This window comes from Euwallacea similis, chromosome 36 (genome assembly GCF_039881205.1).
Source record: "Euwallacea similis isolate ESF13 chromosome 36, ESF131.1, whole genome shotgun sequence".
Taxonomy (NCBI): domain Eukaryota; kingdom Metazoa; phylum Arthropoda; class Insecta; order Coleoptera; family Curculionidae; genus Euwallacea; species Euwallacea similis.
In genome coordinates this window covers 1,590,616-1,610,769 of record NC_089644.1, presented here as the reverse complement: position 1 = coordinate 1,610,769, position 20,154 = coordinate 1,590,616, and the positions used below count along the sequence as shown (strand labels likewise).

Sequence of the window (20,154 nt, the reverse complement as noted above, 5' to 3'; positions counted from 1 at the left end):
ATGAAATAAATTATGTGATGCTGATAAGGTGTTACTAATATTTCAAGGTTAGTTCAGGTTAGTTAGTTATTACTAGATGACCAAACTTGCGATAGTACGTTTTACATCTGACAATTTCAAGATAATCTTCTGGTGGGGCCATGTTTTGTCAAAAAGCGGAAATTTATTTGTACACTTTATACGTATAATTATTCTTAACTTAGAACACTCTATATATCACTTCGACCAATCTGCACAAATTGGCGGACCGAAAAGCTCTAAGATATCATAGGCTTTTGATGTAATTTCAACAGTTCAATAACAGAGTGTTCACTAGGGAGACTTTTGGCTGGCAACTTTTATTCTTCAGCCTAATATGTAGTAACTATTTTTGGGGTCCATCACTGCTCACAAATTCCTTTCACGTTAAGAATTGACGATATTCAGGCCACTGATCTAGTAATAACGGTTAATTATGAAAAAGAAAACGATAATTTTAAATATATACTAAATGTGATTGACACATTTTCTAAGTTTGCATGGTTTGAACCTCTAAAGAAGAAAAATGGTGCAGAAGTCACTAAAGCTAATAATTTTATTCTCTACATGGTCAAGCTTCTATTTTTTATTTTTGTACGTCGGTCTTGTAGAAATTAAACAAAAACCAAATAACTTGATTTTAACCATTTTACTTGTATTTTATTTATTTTATCGTAATAAATGTTGAAAGTGACCTCCATTGACTTCCATGCACATGTACAGCTGATTCTCAAAACATCGTCCCGCATTACCTAACATTTCTGGTGTTATTAATCTGCACTCTTCAACGATTCGGGCACGTAACTCCTTGACGAAATCAGATTGGGTGGCATAGATTTTGGTCTTCAAATGTCCCCATAAGAAAAAATCCAGGGGACTAAGATCAGGGGATCTCGCGGGTCATTCCACTGGACTTCTTCTGCCAATCCATCTTCCAGCGAATTCTTCATCAAGAAATTGTCGGACAGCAGCAATGTAGTGTGGAGGTGCTCTATCCTGTTGAAAAACTAATTCTTGTTCTAAGAGGCGGGGATCTTGTTCAAGTATTTCAGTTATCCTGGGAGATATGGCATCTTGTAGAAGTTGTAAGTAGTTTTCTCCATTTAAGTTTCTAGAAGTGAAAAATGGTCCAACTATGTGATCACCCAAAATTCCTGCCAAAACGTTATATTTTCAATATTTATTATTACAAAATGCTCCTTCTTAATATTGTAAAAACAGGAGTCACGAGTTAAAATACACATGTTGAGTTAACAATTCGCATCAATTTTGTTTCGAACTGATTCGAAATTTATGCAATATGTCGCTTTCAAAACATGAGTTTGACTACTGAATTTAATCGAGATTTGACAACAACGCACGCACATGCGCTTGCTTAACCGAGTTGAAGTAATGTCATTTCATGTCATGCACAGTATTTTATGGAGGTATTCAGTTCTATGTTGGTTATTGAAAAGATGGAGCACGTTCGTATTGTTAGCACATGTGTATTTTTATTTTTAACAGATTAAGAAATGCATTAATTCGTTAAAAAACTACGAAGGAAAATTTTCTATTATTGACAAAATGGTAAGTACGACACATTTTCCCACATATTCACTGTAATTGCTGTAAACACCACCACACGTGCTTCGTCCATTAACCTCACTTTGGCGCCCCTTTCAGGCAAACCTCTTCGTCCTCTTCGAACATGCCGCCGGTTACGGCGTCTTCAAAGTTAAGGAATTTGAAGAGATCGGCATGATCTTGCCGCAACTGAAAGCGTCCATCCACGATCTTTCAAAATTTAAAAATGTTGTTCAGCTGGTCAGCTTCTCGCCATTCAAAACTGCTTTGAAAGCTCTCGAAAATATAAATGCCGTGTCTGAAGGCTTGATGACCGAGGACCTGCATCAGGTTCTGGATGTTACTATCCCAAAGAGAAAGAAAACTATCTTGGGAGTCAGTGATCCTAAGTTGGCTGCATCTATTAATGAAGCCTTAGGCATACAGTGCAGTCACATAGGGGCTGTCCCAGAAGTTATCAGAGGTGAGTTCAATTTAACTGACAGAGAGAGCCATAACTAATATTGTAAATAGATTATTTGATGTACCCTATTTATTTTCGGCAAATGTTTTGTATGGTTTTAATGTTAATGTTAATGTACTTTTTGAAAATAAAAGCCTTCCTTTGAATACTTGTTAGATATTTTGTTTATGCCACCATTAATACGAATTTTATAAGTATTGACTCAGTTCTGCACCTAACTGTATATTAGGTGTATACCTATGACTCCGCGTTTTTTTACGCATTTTCAACTGCTTGAAACTGTATAAATTTATTACCAATGTTTATTAAAAATAATTTCCATCGTTAATGACAACATTTTCCCAGAGATTAGGCAGTTTATGGATTCCATCGTAAAAAAAAATCGTCAGTTTTGAAGCGATCCATTCATCAAGCCATTCTTGGACTTCTTGGCGATTCTGGAAGCGTTGCTCTGGCAAACCGTGAGCCATTGAACGGAAAAGGTGATAATCCGACGGGGCGATATCTGGCGAGTATGGCGGGTGCGGTAAGACTTCCCATTTGAAATCCTTCAAGGTGTTCTTGACTGGTTGAGCGACATGAGGCCTTGAAGCAGTATGACTTTGTCATGTCGATCCGCCCATTCTGGCCTCTTTACTGCGAGTTGATTACGCAACTGCACTAGTTGTTGGACGTAGCGATTGGCAGTGACTGTTTCGCCAGGTTGGAGAAGCTCGTAATAGAGTACGCTGCGCTGGTCCCACCAAATGCAGAGCAATACCTTCTTCCCGTGGATATTTGGCTTTGCGGTTGAAGTTGTTGGCTCACCCGGGCTTACCCATGATTTTTTCCTCTTTGGATTGTCGAAGTAAAGCCATTTTTCATCTCCGGTCACGATACGATGTAGAAAAGACTTTCTTTGAAAACGTTCAAGCAAGATCTCACACGTCGTTTTTCGTTGCTCTTTGTTCCTTTCCGTCAATTCATAAGGCATCCATTTTCCTTCCTTCTGAATTTTTCCCATAGCGTGAAGACGAACCGAAAGCGTTTTCTGCGTGACGTTAAGGGAAGATGCGAGCTGTTCTTGCGTTTGCGCGGCGTCTTCGTCCAACAAAGCCTGCAGTTCTTCGTCTTCAAATTTTTTCGATGGCTTACCATGCTCCTTGTCGTTGAGGTCGAAATCACCTGATTTGAAGCGCTGAAACCATTGTTGGCAAGTTCTTATAGACGCAGCACCATTGCCATAAGCCTCAACGAGCATTTGGTGAGCGGCAGTGGCGTTTTTCTTAAGATGGAAAAGGAAGAGCAAAGCTTCCCGCAAATGATGTTTATTCGGCACAAAATTGGACATATTTAAACCTTAATTGAAAAGTTTTAAAAGGTCATATAGCAATTATCATATATAAATAGAAAGCTGGTAATACGGAGCAAAAAATGAAATAAAATTCCTTAAATAAAAAAATATTTTTTCAAAGAAAATAGAACTAGAAATAAAAACGCGGAGTCATAGGTATACACCTAATACATATACAGGGTGTCCCATTTAAAGCTGTGATTGAAGATTACTCAAAAACGGTACGTTGTATGAAAAAAAGTTTCAAATAAAAGTTTTCCGGTAAAGAGGGAGACAGTCATGAAGATAGTGAGTTTTAGCCAAAACGTCATTTTAAGGTCATTTCAAGGGCAACTTTTTTTTTCAAATGGCAATCCCTCATTTTTTTTACAGATCCTTGTAGATCTTCAAAAAATGAATATTTTTTATTTGAACAATTTTTTTATTAGACGTTTTGCTGCAGAGTTATCCTTGATTTTTGTCCAATTTTTGAGATTTATTGCATTCTTTTTCTAGAAAAATTTTGCAATGCATATTCTATTTAAAACTCATAACAATCCTTCTATTTAATCAAAAAGACTTAAAATCCGACATTTCATGTGAAACAGCCTAATACATGTTATTACTAAGTGGGCTGTTATACCCCCACCCCAAAAATACCCCGTTCAGCACCTATTTTCACCTCATATTCCCTTATACCCCCAAGTACCTATCTAGTCCTAATTACTGCCAAAAAATTCACCGCACTAATCTTTTCGTCTCATCTAAACCATTGGAAAAACTTTTAACCGAAGGCACCAAAGTCCTTTTCAAATCCCCAGGTACCTACCTAGGGAAAAGTAAAGAAATTTTTTCGAATTTTTTTTTATTTCCCCAAAAAAGTTACTTTGCACAGCATATGACGAGTTGGAGGAAGACGTTTAAGGTGTATCTTTTGTTAGAAAAGTTATTACTCTGATGTAGGCAACTGAATGTAACGGTGCACGCCAAGCGCGAACTTAGTTGAGCATAGCTCAACGATTTCTTCGAAATCCTGCGAAAACGTTCCGGTTTTATTCTGCGATTCGCAATTGAAGTTTATTTTTAACTTTTCGAAAAAAAAAATTTGTTATTGTATCCTTGAGATTATTTAAAAGTATTTTGTTGCTTTTAAAAAACAGAAACAAGTGTCTCTATTATAATTGTGCTTACTCTATAAAATTTTTACTTTAGATGCACGAACAGGTTTTTTTAATAAAGAACTTCCTTATAAGTTTTTATTTCTTATTATAAAAATTATAAATTTTTAATTAATTATTAATTCATCACATTTCTAGTTCACTGCTGCTATTGCAAAAAAAGTAACAGTTAGTGTTTGGGTATGGTAATATAATAAGTACAAATGCGGTTAGACAATTGTGATCCTTTTTTCACAGTCCTTAAGGCTACAGCAATTTTTCAGTTGAAGTTTTAAAGTTCTGCTACAAAACAAGAAACGAATAATTAAAACTCTTTTATTTTTATTTTTCTCATTTGAGCCATTTCTATACTTATTATATAGAAACATGTTTTTTCTTTCAGAGCGTACCTGTGAAAAAAAGGGTTCATGATGCTTTTTATTTTATAGCATTTATATCCATACGGAATTCATCGATTTCCTTCGAAGTGCGAAAGACAAATCCGATTCACCCTGCATCTCCGTTCAGTAGAAGAGTGACTCTCTTATCTAAATATTCGTAAGAATGAATGGCTCGAAATAGAATGAGTTTGACTGTATTGCTATTATAGAGCTCAATAGTTATCATTCCATTGTCATTGGAAACTGATACTTTCGCCTCCCACGATCCTTGGTTTTTGTAAGTCACGACCACATGCAGATATGTGGTTACTATTTTGCTCTTCGGTATGCGAGGCTTTCTAAAACAAAGTTTTATGCACAAAATTAACAAATCAAATAAAATTGAATAAAAGGATAATTAATATTCTCACCTGAAATTAGCTTTAGTTAATGCGTTTAGACCGATTTGATACGACCAAATTACAAGAATATATAGTGTAGTATAGTATAGTATTTCAAAACGAATCACCCTAAACAACTCTTGAATTATCTATAATTTTAAAATTTCCAAAAACACGTCAGTTGAGATGTCGAGGGGGAAACTATTTGAGCTTATGTCCAATTCCCTATCTTCATCCTCTTGAGCAGGGGGCGACTCAACCCTAAAATCTTAAATGGAATAGAGGCTCGAGTGATACCTCATTTTAAAGGGCATGCAAAGACCTTTTCATCTACGAAGTTTCAGCCCATTTCGTTTAGCCATTTCAAAATGGCAGCCACTTGAATTTTGCGATTTTTACAACGAAAAAATTATTTTATCAAATGTTCAAAATGCGACCCGTTATTTTCGGGACAATAATAAAGTCTATTTTCAAATTCTTTGCGAACATTAATGAAAGTTTGTCTGGTAACACCTCTGCACCATCCTTGTAAGATAACATGTTTATTGCTCTTACGTTAAATGAATTAATAACCAACCCCATATCACTTTCTTTATGAAAGCTCACATAAATTTAATAATCCCACGAAAGGCATTTTAAAGCAGTTTAAAACAAAAAATACAAATGAGAAAATCTGAGATGTGACTTCTAAATTAATAAAAACAATACTATCAATGTACTAATATTGATATGTTGTTGAACCAAACGTTGTTTATCGATAAAAGCAACGTTTTTTATTTGAATGCAAAAACAAATAAGGATGACATCACTTTAAGCCACTAGAGATTTAAGTTTTTTTTTAAATGACTTATTTGATGTTGTAACACGTGTTTTTTTTAATGCGGATTTTAGACTTTTATTGCCAAAAAAATAATTTCCTTTGCAATTTTATGCTATTTTTCGAGTTTAGCATTTACTTCCAATAGGTAAAGTGTCCTTCGGGACTGTAAAGTGAATTAGAGTGCTGGGTGGGGTAAGGTAGGATAAGGGTAAGGGCCAGAGTCAAAGGTAAGAGAAATCGCTGAAGTTAAATGGAAGAAGAGGGAGGTCTCCTTTAGGAAGAGTAAAGTAAAGTAAGGTAAGTGAGACCTATATCGATGTAGACCTCCTGCTTAGATTAAATTAGTTAAGCTTATGTTTAGTAATAACTATTAATAGTAGTGGTTATTTTTTCGAACATTTAAAAAAACAGAAATTTCGTCAATAGCAGATCTATTTTTTAGGTGAGTTCAGGTCAACTCTTTTTGGTTTTATTTTACCCCACCCAGCACCCCAATTCACTCCACGGTCCCGAAGGACACTTTCCTATTGGAAATAATTGCTAAACTCAAAAAATAGCACAAAATAGCAAAAGATTTTTTTTTGCAATAAAAATCTAAAACCCGCATTTTTTTGTAAAAAATCACGTGTTACAACATCAAATAAGTCATTAAAAAAAAAGCCTTAAATCTCCAGTGTCTTAAAGTGATATGGACCCCAAATAAGGAAAAACACCTTTCTAAAAAATACTGGGTGATTCCATATATGTTTGTTTATGTATACAGGGTGAGCCATAATTAGTGGACCAAACTTCAAAACTAGATTCTTTATTCAAAAATAATGTTAGTTTGTTATTGAAAACATAGTCCGGAAATCCTCGTTATGAAAATACATGGTAGTATTAAAGATTTATTTAAAAAATTCAAATTTATTAATATTTCCAAAAAATAATTGAGATATGTAGATGACATTTTGTACTTTTTAACAGTTAACTATGACGATTTTTTTAATGTATAACCAACCATTTTAGTGTTACCAGTGGCGTGCGTGCGGGCACATCTTAGCAGAATTTCATCGGAAAAAGTGGTATGTCGTTGGCTTTTTTCAACATGAAAATTATTTTTAGAGTTTCCTTTTAAGTTAGAAGAAAAACGCTCTCTTGCCTACGCCTTGACTACTTTTTTCGTAAGATAACACCAATTGGATTTTGTTTTCTTTAGAAAAGTTCTTCATTTTTCATTTTTAAATTAACAACTTTACTTGGAAAACAAATAATTAGTTTCGTCTTAATGGTTCCTTTTGAAATGTATAAATAAATTTAACACCCAAAAAAAAAGATTACGAGTACATTGTGGTGAAAACATGGTTTTTTGTTCGACTGATAAACGTTTAAAAATAATTTTTACTATGATTTTGGGTTTATTTTTAGAATCTGTGAATTTTTATTTTCCATTAATAAAGTTTTTTTTCATAATTTAAGTCGTGTATTATTTTAAATGTGTCACTTAAATTTTTATTGATATCTGAAAAATGAGAAGTTTTAGGAAAAAATTTTTCTAACAAAAAATACTTAATTTTTCAAGCTAGTAGATATACAAAGGGACTTTTATTATCAACAGCGTTATCGTTAACATAATAGCGTGGTTCGGTCGTGCGATAACTCTCCATCGATGATATACAAGAGAGCACCCGCGGCGAATAGCGTTAACGTAGTTTGGTGGTACGATAAGAGTCTCATCAGTTGATTATTTGTAGAACGATCTCTATGTGGGGATCTTAGGTTCGTTGGTTGAAGAACGATTTCTTGCACTTTTGTATGTTTCTATGACAACAGTTGAATGCGTCTAGTTATTGGGTTTTTAATTTTGGTTTTGGTGTGGATTTGATGCCGATCTTTCAAGTAAAAATGATAGATAACTATGAAAAATATGACATGATAGTGTTTCATATTGTCAAACGAAAGCTCACAAACAGCCTATGTGAGTTATACTTCCATATCTATCCCGAGCGACATCAACCAGATGGAAGATTGTTTAAGCAATTGAACAATAATTTACAAAATTACGGAAGCTTCAAAAAGTGTAGACCACAACACTAAAATTTAAATGAAGATAACATAATTGAAGAAATTTAAACAAAATGACAAAATCGGGGAGTACGATAGACCAAAATGCGGCAGATTTACGACAGAAGTCAAAAAAAGAGAGTCCTGGCAGCTTCATTCAGTTCTTAAATGCAAAAACTGAACAATCCAGGCATAGACGTACTCCACTTCGGAAACCATTGTCGGCTAACTTGCTACTTATCGTGTTAAAGCGTAATATTTAGGTCAAAAGCTAGATTGGCCCTTTATTGGTTTATTGCAGCCACACCGACTCTACAAAACGTGCTTGCACCCTAATTGCAAGTTTCGCCAAAGAGAAGTGGCGGAAATTCCAGTGCCCAAGAACCCCCTTATGAGAGCAAAATGGTACTGCAATCTAATCATATCGGGAATATTTCTGAACAGATGGCAATAAACATGGGCGTAACATAGGGTTTAGACTCAAACTTATAAGCTAGACAATTAACAATTACCAATTAACTTAATACATCAACTTAACAGGATCCAAGCCTTAACAAGCAAAAAACAAGCGATTGCAATGGATTTTCAAAAAAATCTATCCATGCCTAACATTTTCACCAATGATATTTGTTGGGACCGTTACTGAGCATGGATCTCGCGCTCTCTCGTTCACGGTACACTCGCCACTCGGACGGTCTCTCTCTCTACCACCGTCTAGACCTTCCCGTGTTCTCCGGCGAGTCTGGAACGTACCTTTCTAGAAGGACTGCGGAGAGACATAAAAGGTCGTCGTGACGCGGCACAGGGAGAGTTTTACCTAGTATCGTGCATCGAGACAAAGAATAGTAAAAGACAGTTCTAGTGCAGTGTAGTGTTGTTTAGTAGTTAGTGTATAGACCTAGTATAATCTGTGTGTTTAATAAATATCCTATATATATATACACATATATACGTCCATACGGCTCCCAGTACCCAACAATATTTACTAAAAAAGGCAGTTAATGCTGTGTTCTTTCAATATTTACAAACTATCCACAGGAAATTCAGTGTTTTTTTTTATCCAGAAATTGTTGCTAAAAAGGGTGCAAATGAAATGTATTCAATATTGAATCACTTCATATTCACCATACTTAGCCTTAATATTGAATCACTGGAAATATTTTGTGACTAGTGTTATGAACAAAATAAGAATTACAGTACTTAGATTCATACATTACCTTTTTCATTCAGCTAAACGATTAAAACGAATCAATATCACGTTTCTGGTTCGCGGTCATTCCTACCCGGAATGTGACAGAAATATGGCCATGGTAAATCAAAAGGTCAGGGCTGAAGTACCTGAGAATTGGTATCAGGAATTCAAATCATGTTAAAAAAACCATCCCTTTTTCAAGTTGTTGAAGTTAATATTGTGGAATTTGGGATTATTTGATCGTCGCGAACGGGACACTGGTGTCCGGACCAAGCCTGTCCCTGCCGTACCAGCCACACTTATCCTTTCCTCAATGGTATTTGAGGAATCATCCTCTTTGCCTCTTAACGAATCGAAGAAAGCCTGCTTGCTGTTTCTTGAATTATAGTAGGCCAGTCTTTTACAAACGAACGAATTTATTTAAGAAAGAAAAAATTTATCGGGTACAATCTTTGCTTGCCAAGGGGTACCACCTAAGTTTTTAGAAAAGATCCCTTAACGGTATTTTACAGTTTAACCGAAGAAACTTTGGAAACAAACCAGATTACAAGAAAGAAAGTTCTCTATAGGACACTCTACAGCCTAAAATTAATTGTACAATGGGGGGACCGTTCTTATGCTAGGTAAATTACAACTAACTTGCGCGTCTCTTCTCTGTTGTCTGATTTTGCGCTAACACTTCCCGAACTTACTGTTTAAGGAGTGTCGATTATGAACTTCCGAAGAATCCGTCGTAAGACCAACCAGTCGGGATTAGCTACTTCCTCCGAGAACCACCTCACAGATTTTTTACGGGAAACACTTTTTTAACGAGTAAGAGGACACATGAGTCAGTAGTTGAGAACCAAGAGCGAGGTCCTAGGACGCGTGTGCACGATTGCAAGACAGCGCTGTCCCATGTTGCGAATTCTTAAATACTTAATCTACTGGAGAATGATCATAAGCGTACTTAAACTATAGGGTAATTATTGGTCCACGATTTGGCCTTTTTGGGTCTTTCAGTAACTGTGTTTGCACCTTGGTACTAGTCCCCACTGTTTATTGGTGGATTCGTGATACCAAGATTTTAATTAGACGTGGCTAAATTCTTGATACGTCTAGTTGGCAATAGACTGGATCCTTGCGAAGGACCACCCTGAGTTCGCAGTCTCAGAAACACTGTGATCGTGCAAATAAAGAAAACTAAAAACCCTTTAACTGTAATTAAGGTTTATTGTTCACCAACAATTTCGAGCTTAATAATAAGGGAATAATAATTTTCCGTGATAAGTTAATTGGTGTACTAGTTAAACGTGTATAGGAACCGTGAGTAAAGGATTCTCGTACGAGTAACGTGCAAAGTACGGAGTTAAGAGTCGACGGAGACGCACAAGAAGAAAACAATTTTTCTTCTTACAAAACTTAAATACTAAAGTTAATGGTAACATAAGCGTACTAAAACTAGGAGGTCATCATAGGCACTTCTCCTAGATCTGTCCTTGTAGCTTGACTAACTTTAACAGCATAATTGGGGTTTTATTAGAGGGCGGTTGAGACCAGAATCGAAAACGTGAAATTCTAGTACGCACAAAAGGGCGGCGAGAAGGTTTATTACACAGCTAGTTTTAAGTTTCAATAAAATGCGTACCAACATCTGGTCATACAGGCAAAAGCGGTTAAAAATGGATAATGTTCATAGGCGTAGCACACGGGTTCCTTACATACTAATCACAGATTAGTTATCACACACAGTAATCACAGATTAATTCTAGGTCTATGTAGAATACAATTAATCGAACAAATAAATTAAATCAAGTATCGGATATTCTTTCCTCTACTCAAGCCCTAACACCGATAGAGAAACCGCTGGGAATTCCACCCCTAAGCTCATCCATTATCCAAGGATAATGGGTGAAAAACCCTGTGTTTGGCAGGAGTGAACCTCAAACTAGTGACGCTCATAGGCGCATCACGAGGATACTGTGCCCGACAATTGTAAGTTTTAATTCTAAATTGTCGTATACGTAACGACATTAAATTAGCAAGAACTTACACTATAATGGTCCTAACCGTCTCCCTATCTTGTTACTTAACAGGAGAATTCACTAGATCACAGGAGCTCCTAGGCGGTACCCTTTAGCGAGTATTTTTCTTCAGCTTTTGATAAAAATAGAGGATTAGTTAAGACCTATAGGTTCAGTGGCAGACATATCCACAACATTAAGCAGAATCTGATCAAAGACTGGGCTACTTGACAAAATTTTACAGGAAAAAGTGTAATTTTCCGATAAGGCCTATTAAGAAATTCGAGGTGAGTCGCACACATACCAGACTGGTTCAATTTAGGGATTCATACAATGGTTAATGGGAAACTTCTGCAATAATCGTTGGTAATAAGATCAACAAGGACACCCGCAAAATTAACCAAAGTGAATTCTTTTACCACCAAGAGCTTATGCAGTTAAATATTAAATGTAATTTTCAAACAGATCTTTTATCAAGTATATTTTCTAGAGCCGTTGACTGCATCAAAGGAGAAATATCAGGACTTACAACAGATCAAACCATTTTGTGAACAAAAAACAAGAGACTTTACGAATATTCCTTATAAAACCTAACACTATGGTACCGCAGTTAATTTGTTATGTGTGACATTTCCCGTTATTTCAAAGGATATTTTGAGGCTGAACTGTATATTTTGTTGTATCCGACTGATAGCATAATATAATTTCTTATTTACACTTGTATACTTAGTTATGTACAACTTTAAGTTTATTTTGTGTAAGAAATAAATATTTATTTCCTAATAGAAATTTTTTTATAACGTTTTAATCGCGTTTTCTTGAAAATTAGTTTTTTTGACTCTTCCCATTTTTTCCGTGCAGTCTTCATATACAAGGTGTCTCATTTAAAGCTGTGATTCAACATTAGTTAAAAATGGTACGTTGTATGAGAAAAAGTTTCAAATAAAAGTTGTCCGGTAAAAAGGGGGACATGTCATGGAAAAAGTGACATTTAGCCAAGACGTCATTTTAAGGTCATTTCAAGGACAACTTTTTTTTCAAATGGCAACCCTTTATTTATTTTACAGATCCTTGTAAACCTTCAGAAAATGAATAACTTTTATTTGAACACTTTTTTTATTAGACGTTTTGCTGCAGAGTTATCCTTGATTTTTGTACAAATTTTGAGATAGTCGAAATTATTACATTTTTTTCTAGGAAAGTTTTGCAATGCATACTCTATTTAAAACTTATATCAATCAAACTACCTAAAAAAATTGGACAAAAATCAAGGGTAAATCTGCAGCAAAACGTCTAATAAAAAAATTGTTCAAATAAAAGTTATTCATTTTATGAAGGTCTATAAGGATCTATAAAAAATAAACGGTTGCCATTTGAAAAAAAGTTGTCCTTGAAATGACGTCTTAGCTAAAAGTCACTTTTTCCATGACATGTCCGCCTCTTTACCGGACAACTTTTATTTGAAACTTTTTCCCATACAACGTACCGTTTTTGAATAAGCTTCAATCACAGCTTTAAATAGGACACTCTGTATATGCTCTTAAGGGTCAGCAAATTAGGAGCATTCCTGCCAGTTTCTAAATTACTTAACTAGACTCCAAAATTTTGTAAAATTAATTTTTTTAAAATAAATAGGCCAACGCATATCTTGTAGGAAGCTAAGCAAATTAAATGTCACTGCAACGAGGCCCAAGTTTGGTCCACTCTAATGTGGTGTATGTTCAAGACCTCTTAAGAATGGAACAAAAGACTAACTAAACCTTAATAGAAAACAGCTCCAAAGCATCATAAGATTGTGTACTGGGCAATGTCAACTATGTCATCACTGATACAATCTTGGATTTTCAGAGAATGCTGAATGTTGACTGTACATGCAGGATAAAGAAATGTTGAAGGTTATCCTGGGGGAACGTCTAGTCTAATAAACCTTTTGATACTCATATTAGGGATTTGGGCTATTCTAAAGGACACATTTTTTATTCAAAAATGAAAATTGTGCTATTTTTAAAGAATAATATTTAAACATTTTTGTTTAACAAGGCCTATAAATGCAAATAAACTTCATTTTTGTTATGGAAAAGTTGACCCAAATTAAACCTGACATTAACAACAATAGCACCCCTGATCTTCTAAAACAATTATTTATTACTGACTGTTGTCACTTTGCTCCTGGGAACTTTTATAAGCAATTTCAAGCGCTGTTGTAATAGTCTGCATATCCCCTTCAATGGTTTTTGCCCAATTTTCTACATCTCCTAATTCCTTCAGGGCACTACTAAATGACTCAACTAAATTTAACCATTGCTGTGTTTGTTTGGAAAATGCCTGTGCACTTGTGTGCAGTTGTTTGGCTTCCGCATCCAATTTCTTTTGGTTTAGGTATGCCTGGGCCACTCTACAATATAATGATATAGTTTATGGATAATATCTAAGCTTTTTCAATTATATACTTACCCAACATTTAAATGATCTACCAATGCTTGAGTTAGATCTCCTGCAGATGCACAGGCTTCCTTTCTTTTGGTTTCTATTATTATTTGTAGGTTTATAAATCACCAAACTGAAGGAGATTTTGTCATACCTTGAATTTCCTTTCTGATGCTCTGTTTTGTGTTATGGTCTTTTACCATTGAAGACAACATTGTTTGAAAAAAATTGATGGGGAGCTCTTGCAATTAATATTTAGGCAGCAAGCTGGTGCCAATTAAGGGATTTTAAGTATGTACCTGGTTTCCACTTTACATCTGCAGAACAACGGGAATAAATTAACATAATATATTAAAAAACCACAATAAATACCATTATAATTATTCCTGGATTATTGGCAATTTACATGTTTATTTTTGGTTTTCAGTTGTCACCTTGGTGCGTCAACGTCAAAACTAAAAACAGCTGACGGTAGTGTTGGTCTTGTGATGCACCACCACTCGAGAGATTGTCCACTCTGTCGGGTTTATAGGTGTTTGCGTTTACCGATGGTATTCGGAGTAACACGGCGTGTTGTTGGTGCTAACGGGGTAATTTATTTTTCCGTTACGAGGTCAACACGCTGAAGAGACCAGTATTCTAACCCGGCAAGGATACTAGTCCTAGATATAAAATACGCGCTGATACTGCTCGACTATCTTTATTTACACAAAACTATTGCTACATTTATTATCACAGCCTGTATGTACTATATTGAGGGTGATAATCGTGGTACGTTATCTCGAGAGAGCTAAGAGCAAAAATAAAATAAGAATAAGAGTAAGAGAGCTTTTAAGGGTCATTTTGAGTTTATATAACTAACCAACTCTTTCGCTATTTCCGCCCCTGCTACTCATCAACTGTCATTCCTGTGAGTGTCACTTGTCGCTGCAGGTTCTCGGAGTGAATTACTCTCGAGTGTATAATGTACCACAACTCCAAGAACCTTCACCGGCAAGTGACACTGTCAGGAAAGTCTCACTTGACGGGTGACAATAGCGGATGAACGAGAGGAGGGGTCATTAGCCTTTAAAAGGGAAACGACCCCCAAAATCTGCGCGGTTTTATAAGTGTTTCAGGATGGTAACATGTAGGTGGTACAACGAAAACTATTTTTTAGTATTATGTACCTGAGAATAAATTGAACTATCAACGAGAGAAAATGGCATTTTTGTTTATGTTCGTATATCTATCTAATTTTCACTTTAATAATCATTCTACCTAAAGCCTCGTCCAAACGTGTCCAGTAATTGTCGATAAAAAGGTGTATTACAAATATATTTTTTTACTCAAATTATTTAATTCGTGCCTACCATTATCATCAAAAATGACTTATGTATTTAACGGCCTCGGCCAAATAATAAACCTCACGAGCGTCTTTATTTTTTGCCTCGAGATGGTAAAACCTGAAACTCATATCGGAAAGTAATGGTCCACATGTTCTATTCTCGAACAACTTGCTTAACAAATTTGACTAATCCTAAAGCAACTGAAAATTAAAGAAAGAGAGGACTCCTAAATAAATATTCGTTGTCGGAAAGCTCAGAACTATAAAGAAGGTTGAAGTCCAGTTCTACATATTATCCAGAGCCGTGGCACATGGCGAATCTGAGACCGACAATATGGCAAGATTTTTCGAATCGCTTAGCTTCTTACTATAAAACTCATAAAAAACACTAATACAATCGGACAGCGTGACCGAAACTAAACTAGTGAGGAACAAGATTTGGCTTTTAAGCCATAACGTGGCTTGGACGGCAAACTTGCTATGAATACAAGGTGTTTCATAACTATGGGACCAAACTTTTAGAAATTGTTCAGAGCGACAATAGAAAATATCTGAGTATAAGAACCCGTGTTCGCAAATGTCTTCCTAAGGCGATACGGCTTTATGATACTTAAAGACAGTGATGTGCAAAAATGTTTTTGCCGAGTTTTATTACGTTTCATTTTAATTTATTTCTACAAAATAACGCTACAGTAATTGTTTAAAATATTGTCCTCGAACTTCATTGCACCTGTTTAAACAACGTATAAATGGCTTTTGCAGATTTTGCTAAAAATTTGATAATCGTTTTGAACGTCGTCAAATGTCGCAGCAATCAGGTCTCGCTCTGTTTCCATTGGCGTTTCATAAACCAAAAACTTTGCATGTTTTCATTGTTAAGACTGTAGTTAGTCATATCGGACTATTTCCGCAATTAAGATACCCGATGCTACGCCCATGTATTTGTAATTCGTTTTAGTTCCCGAATATTACTAGGTCCTTTTTTTATAAGTTATTTTAGTGATAGTCACGTGCATTCAAGTAATTCTCAGCATTAGCATCCATCATCCCCAGATGGTGGTTGTTTTATGATTGGGATTTCCAGCAATGCTCTTTGTCGGAGCTATAATGTCGGTCCAATTTAAGCGCCGCTCCGTCGACCTGGCCAACGAAGGTCCAATCGGCTATTCATCTGGATGTTGGGCGTTAACACGATGAGTAGCCGGGAAGCCGACAATTGCTTCCAAGTTAGAGGTACGCCTATGAGTACCGGCTCTTAGCTCTACTATTAAAGACCTAGAAATATAGAAATCTCTCTCTCATCTATCATATCTCAGTGCAACAACTTCACTGTAAGTTCCTCAGCTACCTCGCGCGTCCTCTTCTGACTTACAACAACTATTCCAGGCGTGAATTATTAAGTTAGTTAAGTGCGTTACTTTCGTGTATTGTTCAATAGTACAATAGATGAATTGTAAAGTACTCCCGAGTTCATTGTCCGCGAGTCACGAAATCCTGTAAAATATTCAGGGTGGTACTCGCGCCAATCGAGGAACGAATCCCCTAACCCGAACACTTACAGAAAGGAATCTAAAGGTGTTAGATTAGGTGAACTAGGGGATCACAGAATTGGACCACCTCTGCTAATCCAATGTTGTCTGAACTGACGATCCAAATACTGTCGGGCTTCAACAGAAAAGTGTGTAGGCGCACCATCATATTGCAGCCACATTTGCTGTCGAACGTTTAATGGGACGTTTTCAAGAAATTCTGGCAGGATGTCTTGTAGAAAACTCCTGTAGATAGCTCCTGTTAAATGATTGGGCAGCAGGTATGGCCCAACCAAATGATCATCAACAATACCGGCCCTCACGTTAACAAATCAACGTTGCTGATGACTTCCGAAAAATATCACGTGTGGATTTTCTTCGGTCAAACTTGGCTATTTTTACTGTTAAATATGCCATCTCGTGTGAAATTGGCTTCATCCGTTCATAAAGCAAAACGTAAAAAATTGTGTGCTCGACAATATGATGCCACTGACAAAACTGAACTCTTCGCTGATAATCGGCTAGTCAAACTTTAAAATTTTTTGTAAATGATATGGATAAAGTGGTTGCTCAAGTAATACTCGCTAAACAGAAACGTGAGTTGCACCCATGCCCTGTGCAATTTGACGAATGCTAGTCGAAGGTTCATCTGCAAGTCGATAAAGAACCTCTTTCTCAAAATGAACCGTCCTTACTGTTCTTTTCGCACCAGTATTGTGTATGTTAGGTTTCAAAGTGCTAGTCTCGATAAGTCGTCGATGAATTGCAATAAACTTATTGTACCCAGGATGTTGCCTTACGGGATAGTGTTTTTGATAAAGCTATGCTGCAGCTTTTGCAGTGCTCCAGCAGATATGCCATCCAGCAGATATGCCAGATACATATCTACATAACTGGCAGATATGTCAGATGCATATCTGCCAGTTCTTGATTGTTGTAGTTCTCCATAAAGACCGATTACTTTGTGAATTTTTTAAGATTTGCAAAATTAACGAGTGAATGTGTCAAACTAACAATTAAACATTTCTCTTATCAGCTTTGGCTAACACAAACATTTATCAAAAAGTACTTAACAGGTGCATTCAAGTTCAAGGACGACATTTTGAACAATTTCTGCATTGCTATTTTGCGAAAACAAATTAAAATAAAACGTACTAAAACTCGACAAAACACATTTTTACACGTAATTGTCTTAAAGCGTCATAAGACCGTAGCGCCTTAGGAAGATATTTGCGGACGTGGGTTCTTATACTCAGATGTGTTCTATTATTGTACTGAACAGTCCCTAGAAGCTTGATCGCATCGTTCTGAAACATCCTGTATATTGCAACAGTCGACCCCGATGATCATCATTTTCGTTGCTAGCACCAAAGAACGAGCTTGAATATCAGCAAGGAATAACAAAAAACTTATTATTTCCAAGAGATAGAAAAGTTGGAGAAAGGGCTAATGTATCGTCAAAAAACAAAAAAAAATATGATGCAGCTACCCAATGAAAAGTTCTGATAATTTTTGTATGAAGGTGGCTAAAAACTTACCACTTTCACATTTCGAAAGGACATGAATGTTAAATGAAAATAATCCCTGTACTAATGAATAAATGCACAATGGGTTTCATTAAAATCCATTAAAGCATTTTCGAGATATAGCAAAAAGTATGTTTTTTTTTTTAACTTTGACCGCCAATAGCATCTAAACGAGACGCTTTTTTCAAATAACTTTTAAACTAAATCTTATTGTTTTGACCCAAATAATCTCATGACACCATTTTTGACATTGATTTTCGGGACACCCTGTATATCATAGCTAGGGTAACCAGCTGCTACCCGGCCTGTAAGGAACGCGCCAAAAGCAAAGGCGACAGAAGCAGCTTACTTTCTTAATGTTTCATATACCTCCTTATCTAATATTCGCATGATTTTCCAAGCGCAATAGTTCAATTTTGCCGGGAAAAGTTCGTTCATTAGCGTTTCTAATTCGCTTTATTCTACATGTACAGGATGTCCCATAATTAGGTGCCAATCTTTAAACAGCGTAATCTACGTGCAAAACAATATCAAATCGGTAAATAAACATGTCCTGAAGCGCCCCCTAACGGAGACAAGGCTCTTTGAAGGGGACCCCATTGAGATTGCTTTTGCTTAGTAACTCCTAAACTACTAAACGAAATTTTGGTATTCTTACACTTTTGACCTGCTCAATCCAAATATTTTATCAAAGCGGTTGAATCTAAATCATAGACATGTCATTGAGAAGGCTTGGATTATAAAACCACCATATTTTTTGTGTATGCGAATTTTATATATATTTGTTTGCTAAAAATATGTAAACCTAGAGTTCTTTACTTAAAAAAAGTACTTTTGAATAATATCTCTAATTATCACCGTTTTTGAGAAAAATGTAATTTAATGTTCTGCATACATTTCTTGATATTTTTAATAAAATACTGAAGTAGGCTTTGAAACAAAAGCTAACTGTTTGATATCTGACAGTTTGACATTTTTAGTAATCAGTTAAGTGATCTTTAGTCGTCGAAATTTAATTTAGTGTGAATTGTGGAACGTTTTACAAACAATGAACTAACTGATATCCACTTAATTTATGGTTTTTGCAATGTTAACGCAATTGCTGCTGTACGGGACTTTCCAATTTCATACATTTATGTTAAGTATTATAGTTTAGGAGTTACTAAGCAAAAGCAATCGCCATGGGGTCCCCTTCAAAGGGCTGTGTCTCCGTTAGGGGGCGCTTCAGGATATGTTTATTTACTGATTTGACATTGTTTTTGCACGTAGATTACGTTGTTTCAGGGCTGGCACCTAATTATGGGTCACCCTGCATACCATTGAAAACTTTGCACCCGGTTTATTTTAAACTACGATCAAAATATTAGAAATTGCAGTGATACGTCCATTTTGTTTTCGAGAAAAACATATTTCAGAGTCGATTGTTAACTTATTTGAAAGGGTTTTTAATTCTGATCATCAGCATTTAATTTTTTTTCAATTTTAGATCACCTGTTGCTGAAAAAACATTTATCTTATATTTAGAAATAAAAGACAATTTTGCATTATTAGATTTATGTATCCCGCCAGTCTAAATCCCAAAAGGAATAAATAATATTAGGTTTCATTTTAGAGTAAACGTTTAGATTCATTAAGACTATCGATGATTAAATATAATAAACAAAAATGTGAAATGGGAAGTACTTACACCATATAGAAAAGGTTCGTGAGGCAGTCTTTGAATAGTCACTTCCCTTGCAATTAAACTTAAAGTCAACGCTCCAGTTTGTATCAACAATTAGTGCCATATTTTATTAAATACCCATTTTCCTATGAAAGTTCAATATGTATTAATAATTAAGTTAATTATTCAAAATGTCCACCTTCCACTTCCATACAATAATAAAAACGTTGTTCAGCATTTTAACGGACACTGTCAAGAATTTTTGGGGCAATTAGGTGACATTCTTCATTGATATGATGTTCTTCCAGAGATTGCGGCTGAGTGGCA

The 20,154-nt window shown here is 35.6% G+C and overlaps 2 protein-coding genes across 2 annotated transcripts; one reads left to right on the top strand and one right to left on the bottom strand.

Annotated features, from left to right (window-relative positions):
• Positions 1 to 1,436: 1,436 nt before the first annotated feature.
• LOC136418623 (nucleolar protein 56-like) lies at positions 1,437 to 2,181 on the top strand. Its single transcript, XM_066404730.1, has 2 exons — positions 1,437 to 1,587; positions 1,684 to 2,181. Exons 1-2 carry the CDS (start codon positions 1,585 to 1,587, stop codon positions 2,083 to 2,085), a joined length of 405 nt encoding a protein of 134 aa, XP_066260827.1. The 5' UTR covers positions 1,437 to 1,584; the 3' UTR covers positions 2,086 to 2,181.
• Positions 2,182 to 13,317: 11,136 nt separating this feature from the next.
• On the bottom strand, positions 13,318 to 14,212 carry LOC136418617 (biogenesis of lysosome-related organelles complex 1 subunit 1-like). Its single transcript, XM_066404722.1, has 4 exons — positions 14,155 to 14,212; positions 13,937 to 14,099; positions 13,810 to 13,882; positions 13,318 to 13,750 (listed from the first exon to the last, which is right to left on the bottom strand). The coding sequence occupies exons 2-4, from the start codon at positions 13,995 to 13,997 to the stop codon at positions 13,501 to 13,503; spliced, it is 384 nt and encodes a 127-aa protein (XP_066260819.1). The 5' UTR covers positions 13,998 to 14,099; positions 14,155 to 14,212; the 3' UTR covers positions 13,318 to 13,500.
• Between the last annotated feature and the right edge of the window lie 5,942 nt (positions 14,213 to 20,154).

Coding starts and splice junctions, on each gene's coding strand:
- LOC136418617 (XM_066404722.1), bottom strand. CDS start 13,997: ATGTTGTCTTCAATGGTAAAAGACCATAACACAAAACAGAGCATCAGA. Junction 13,883..13,936: donor CATCAGAAAGGAAATTCAAG/GTATGACAAAAT, acceptor AAATAATAATAG/AAACCAAAAGAAAGGAAGCC. Junction 13,751..13,809: donor GTAGATCATTTAAATGTTGG/GTAAGTATATAA, acceptor ATTATATTGTAG/AGTGGCCCAGGCATACCTAA.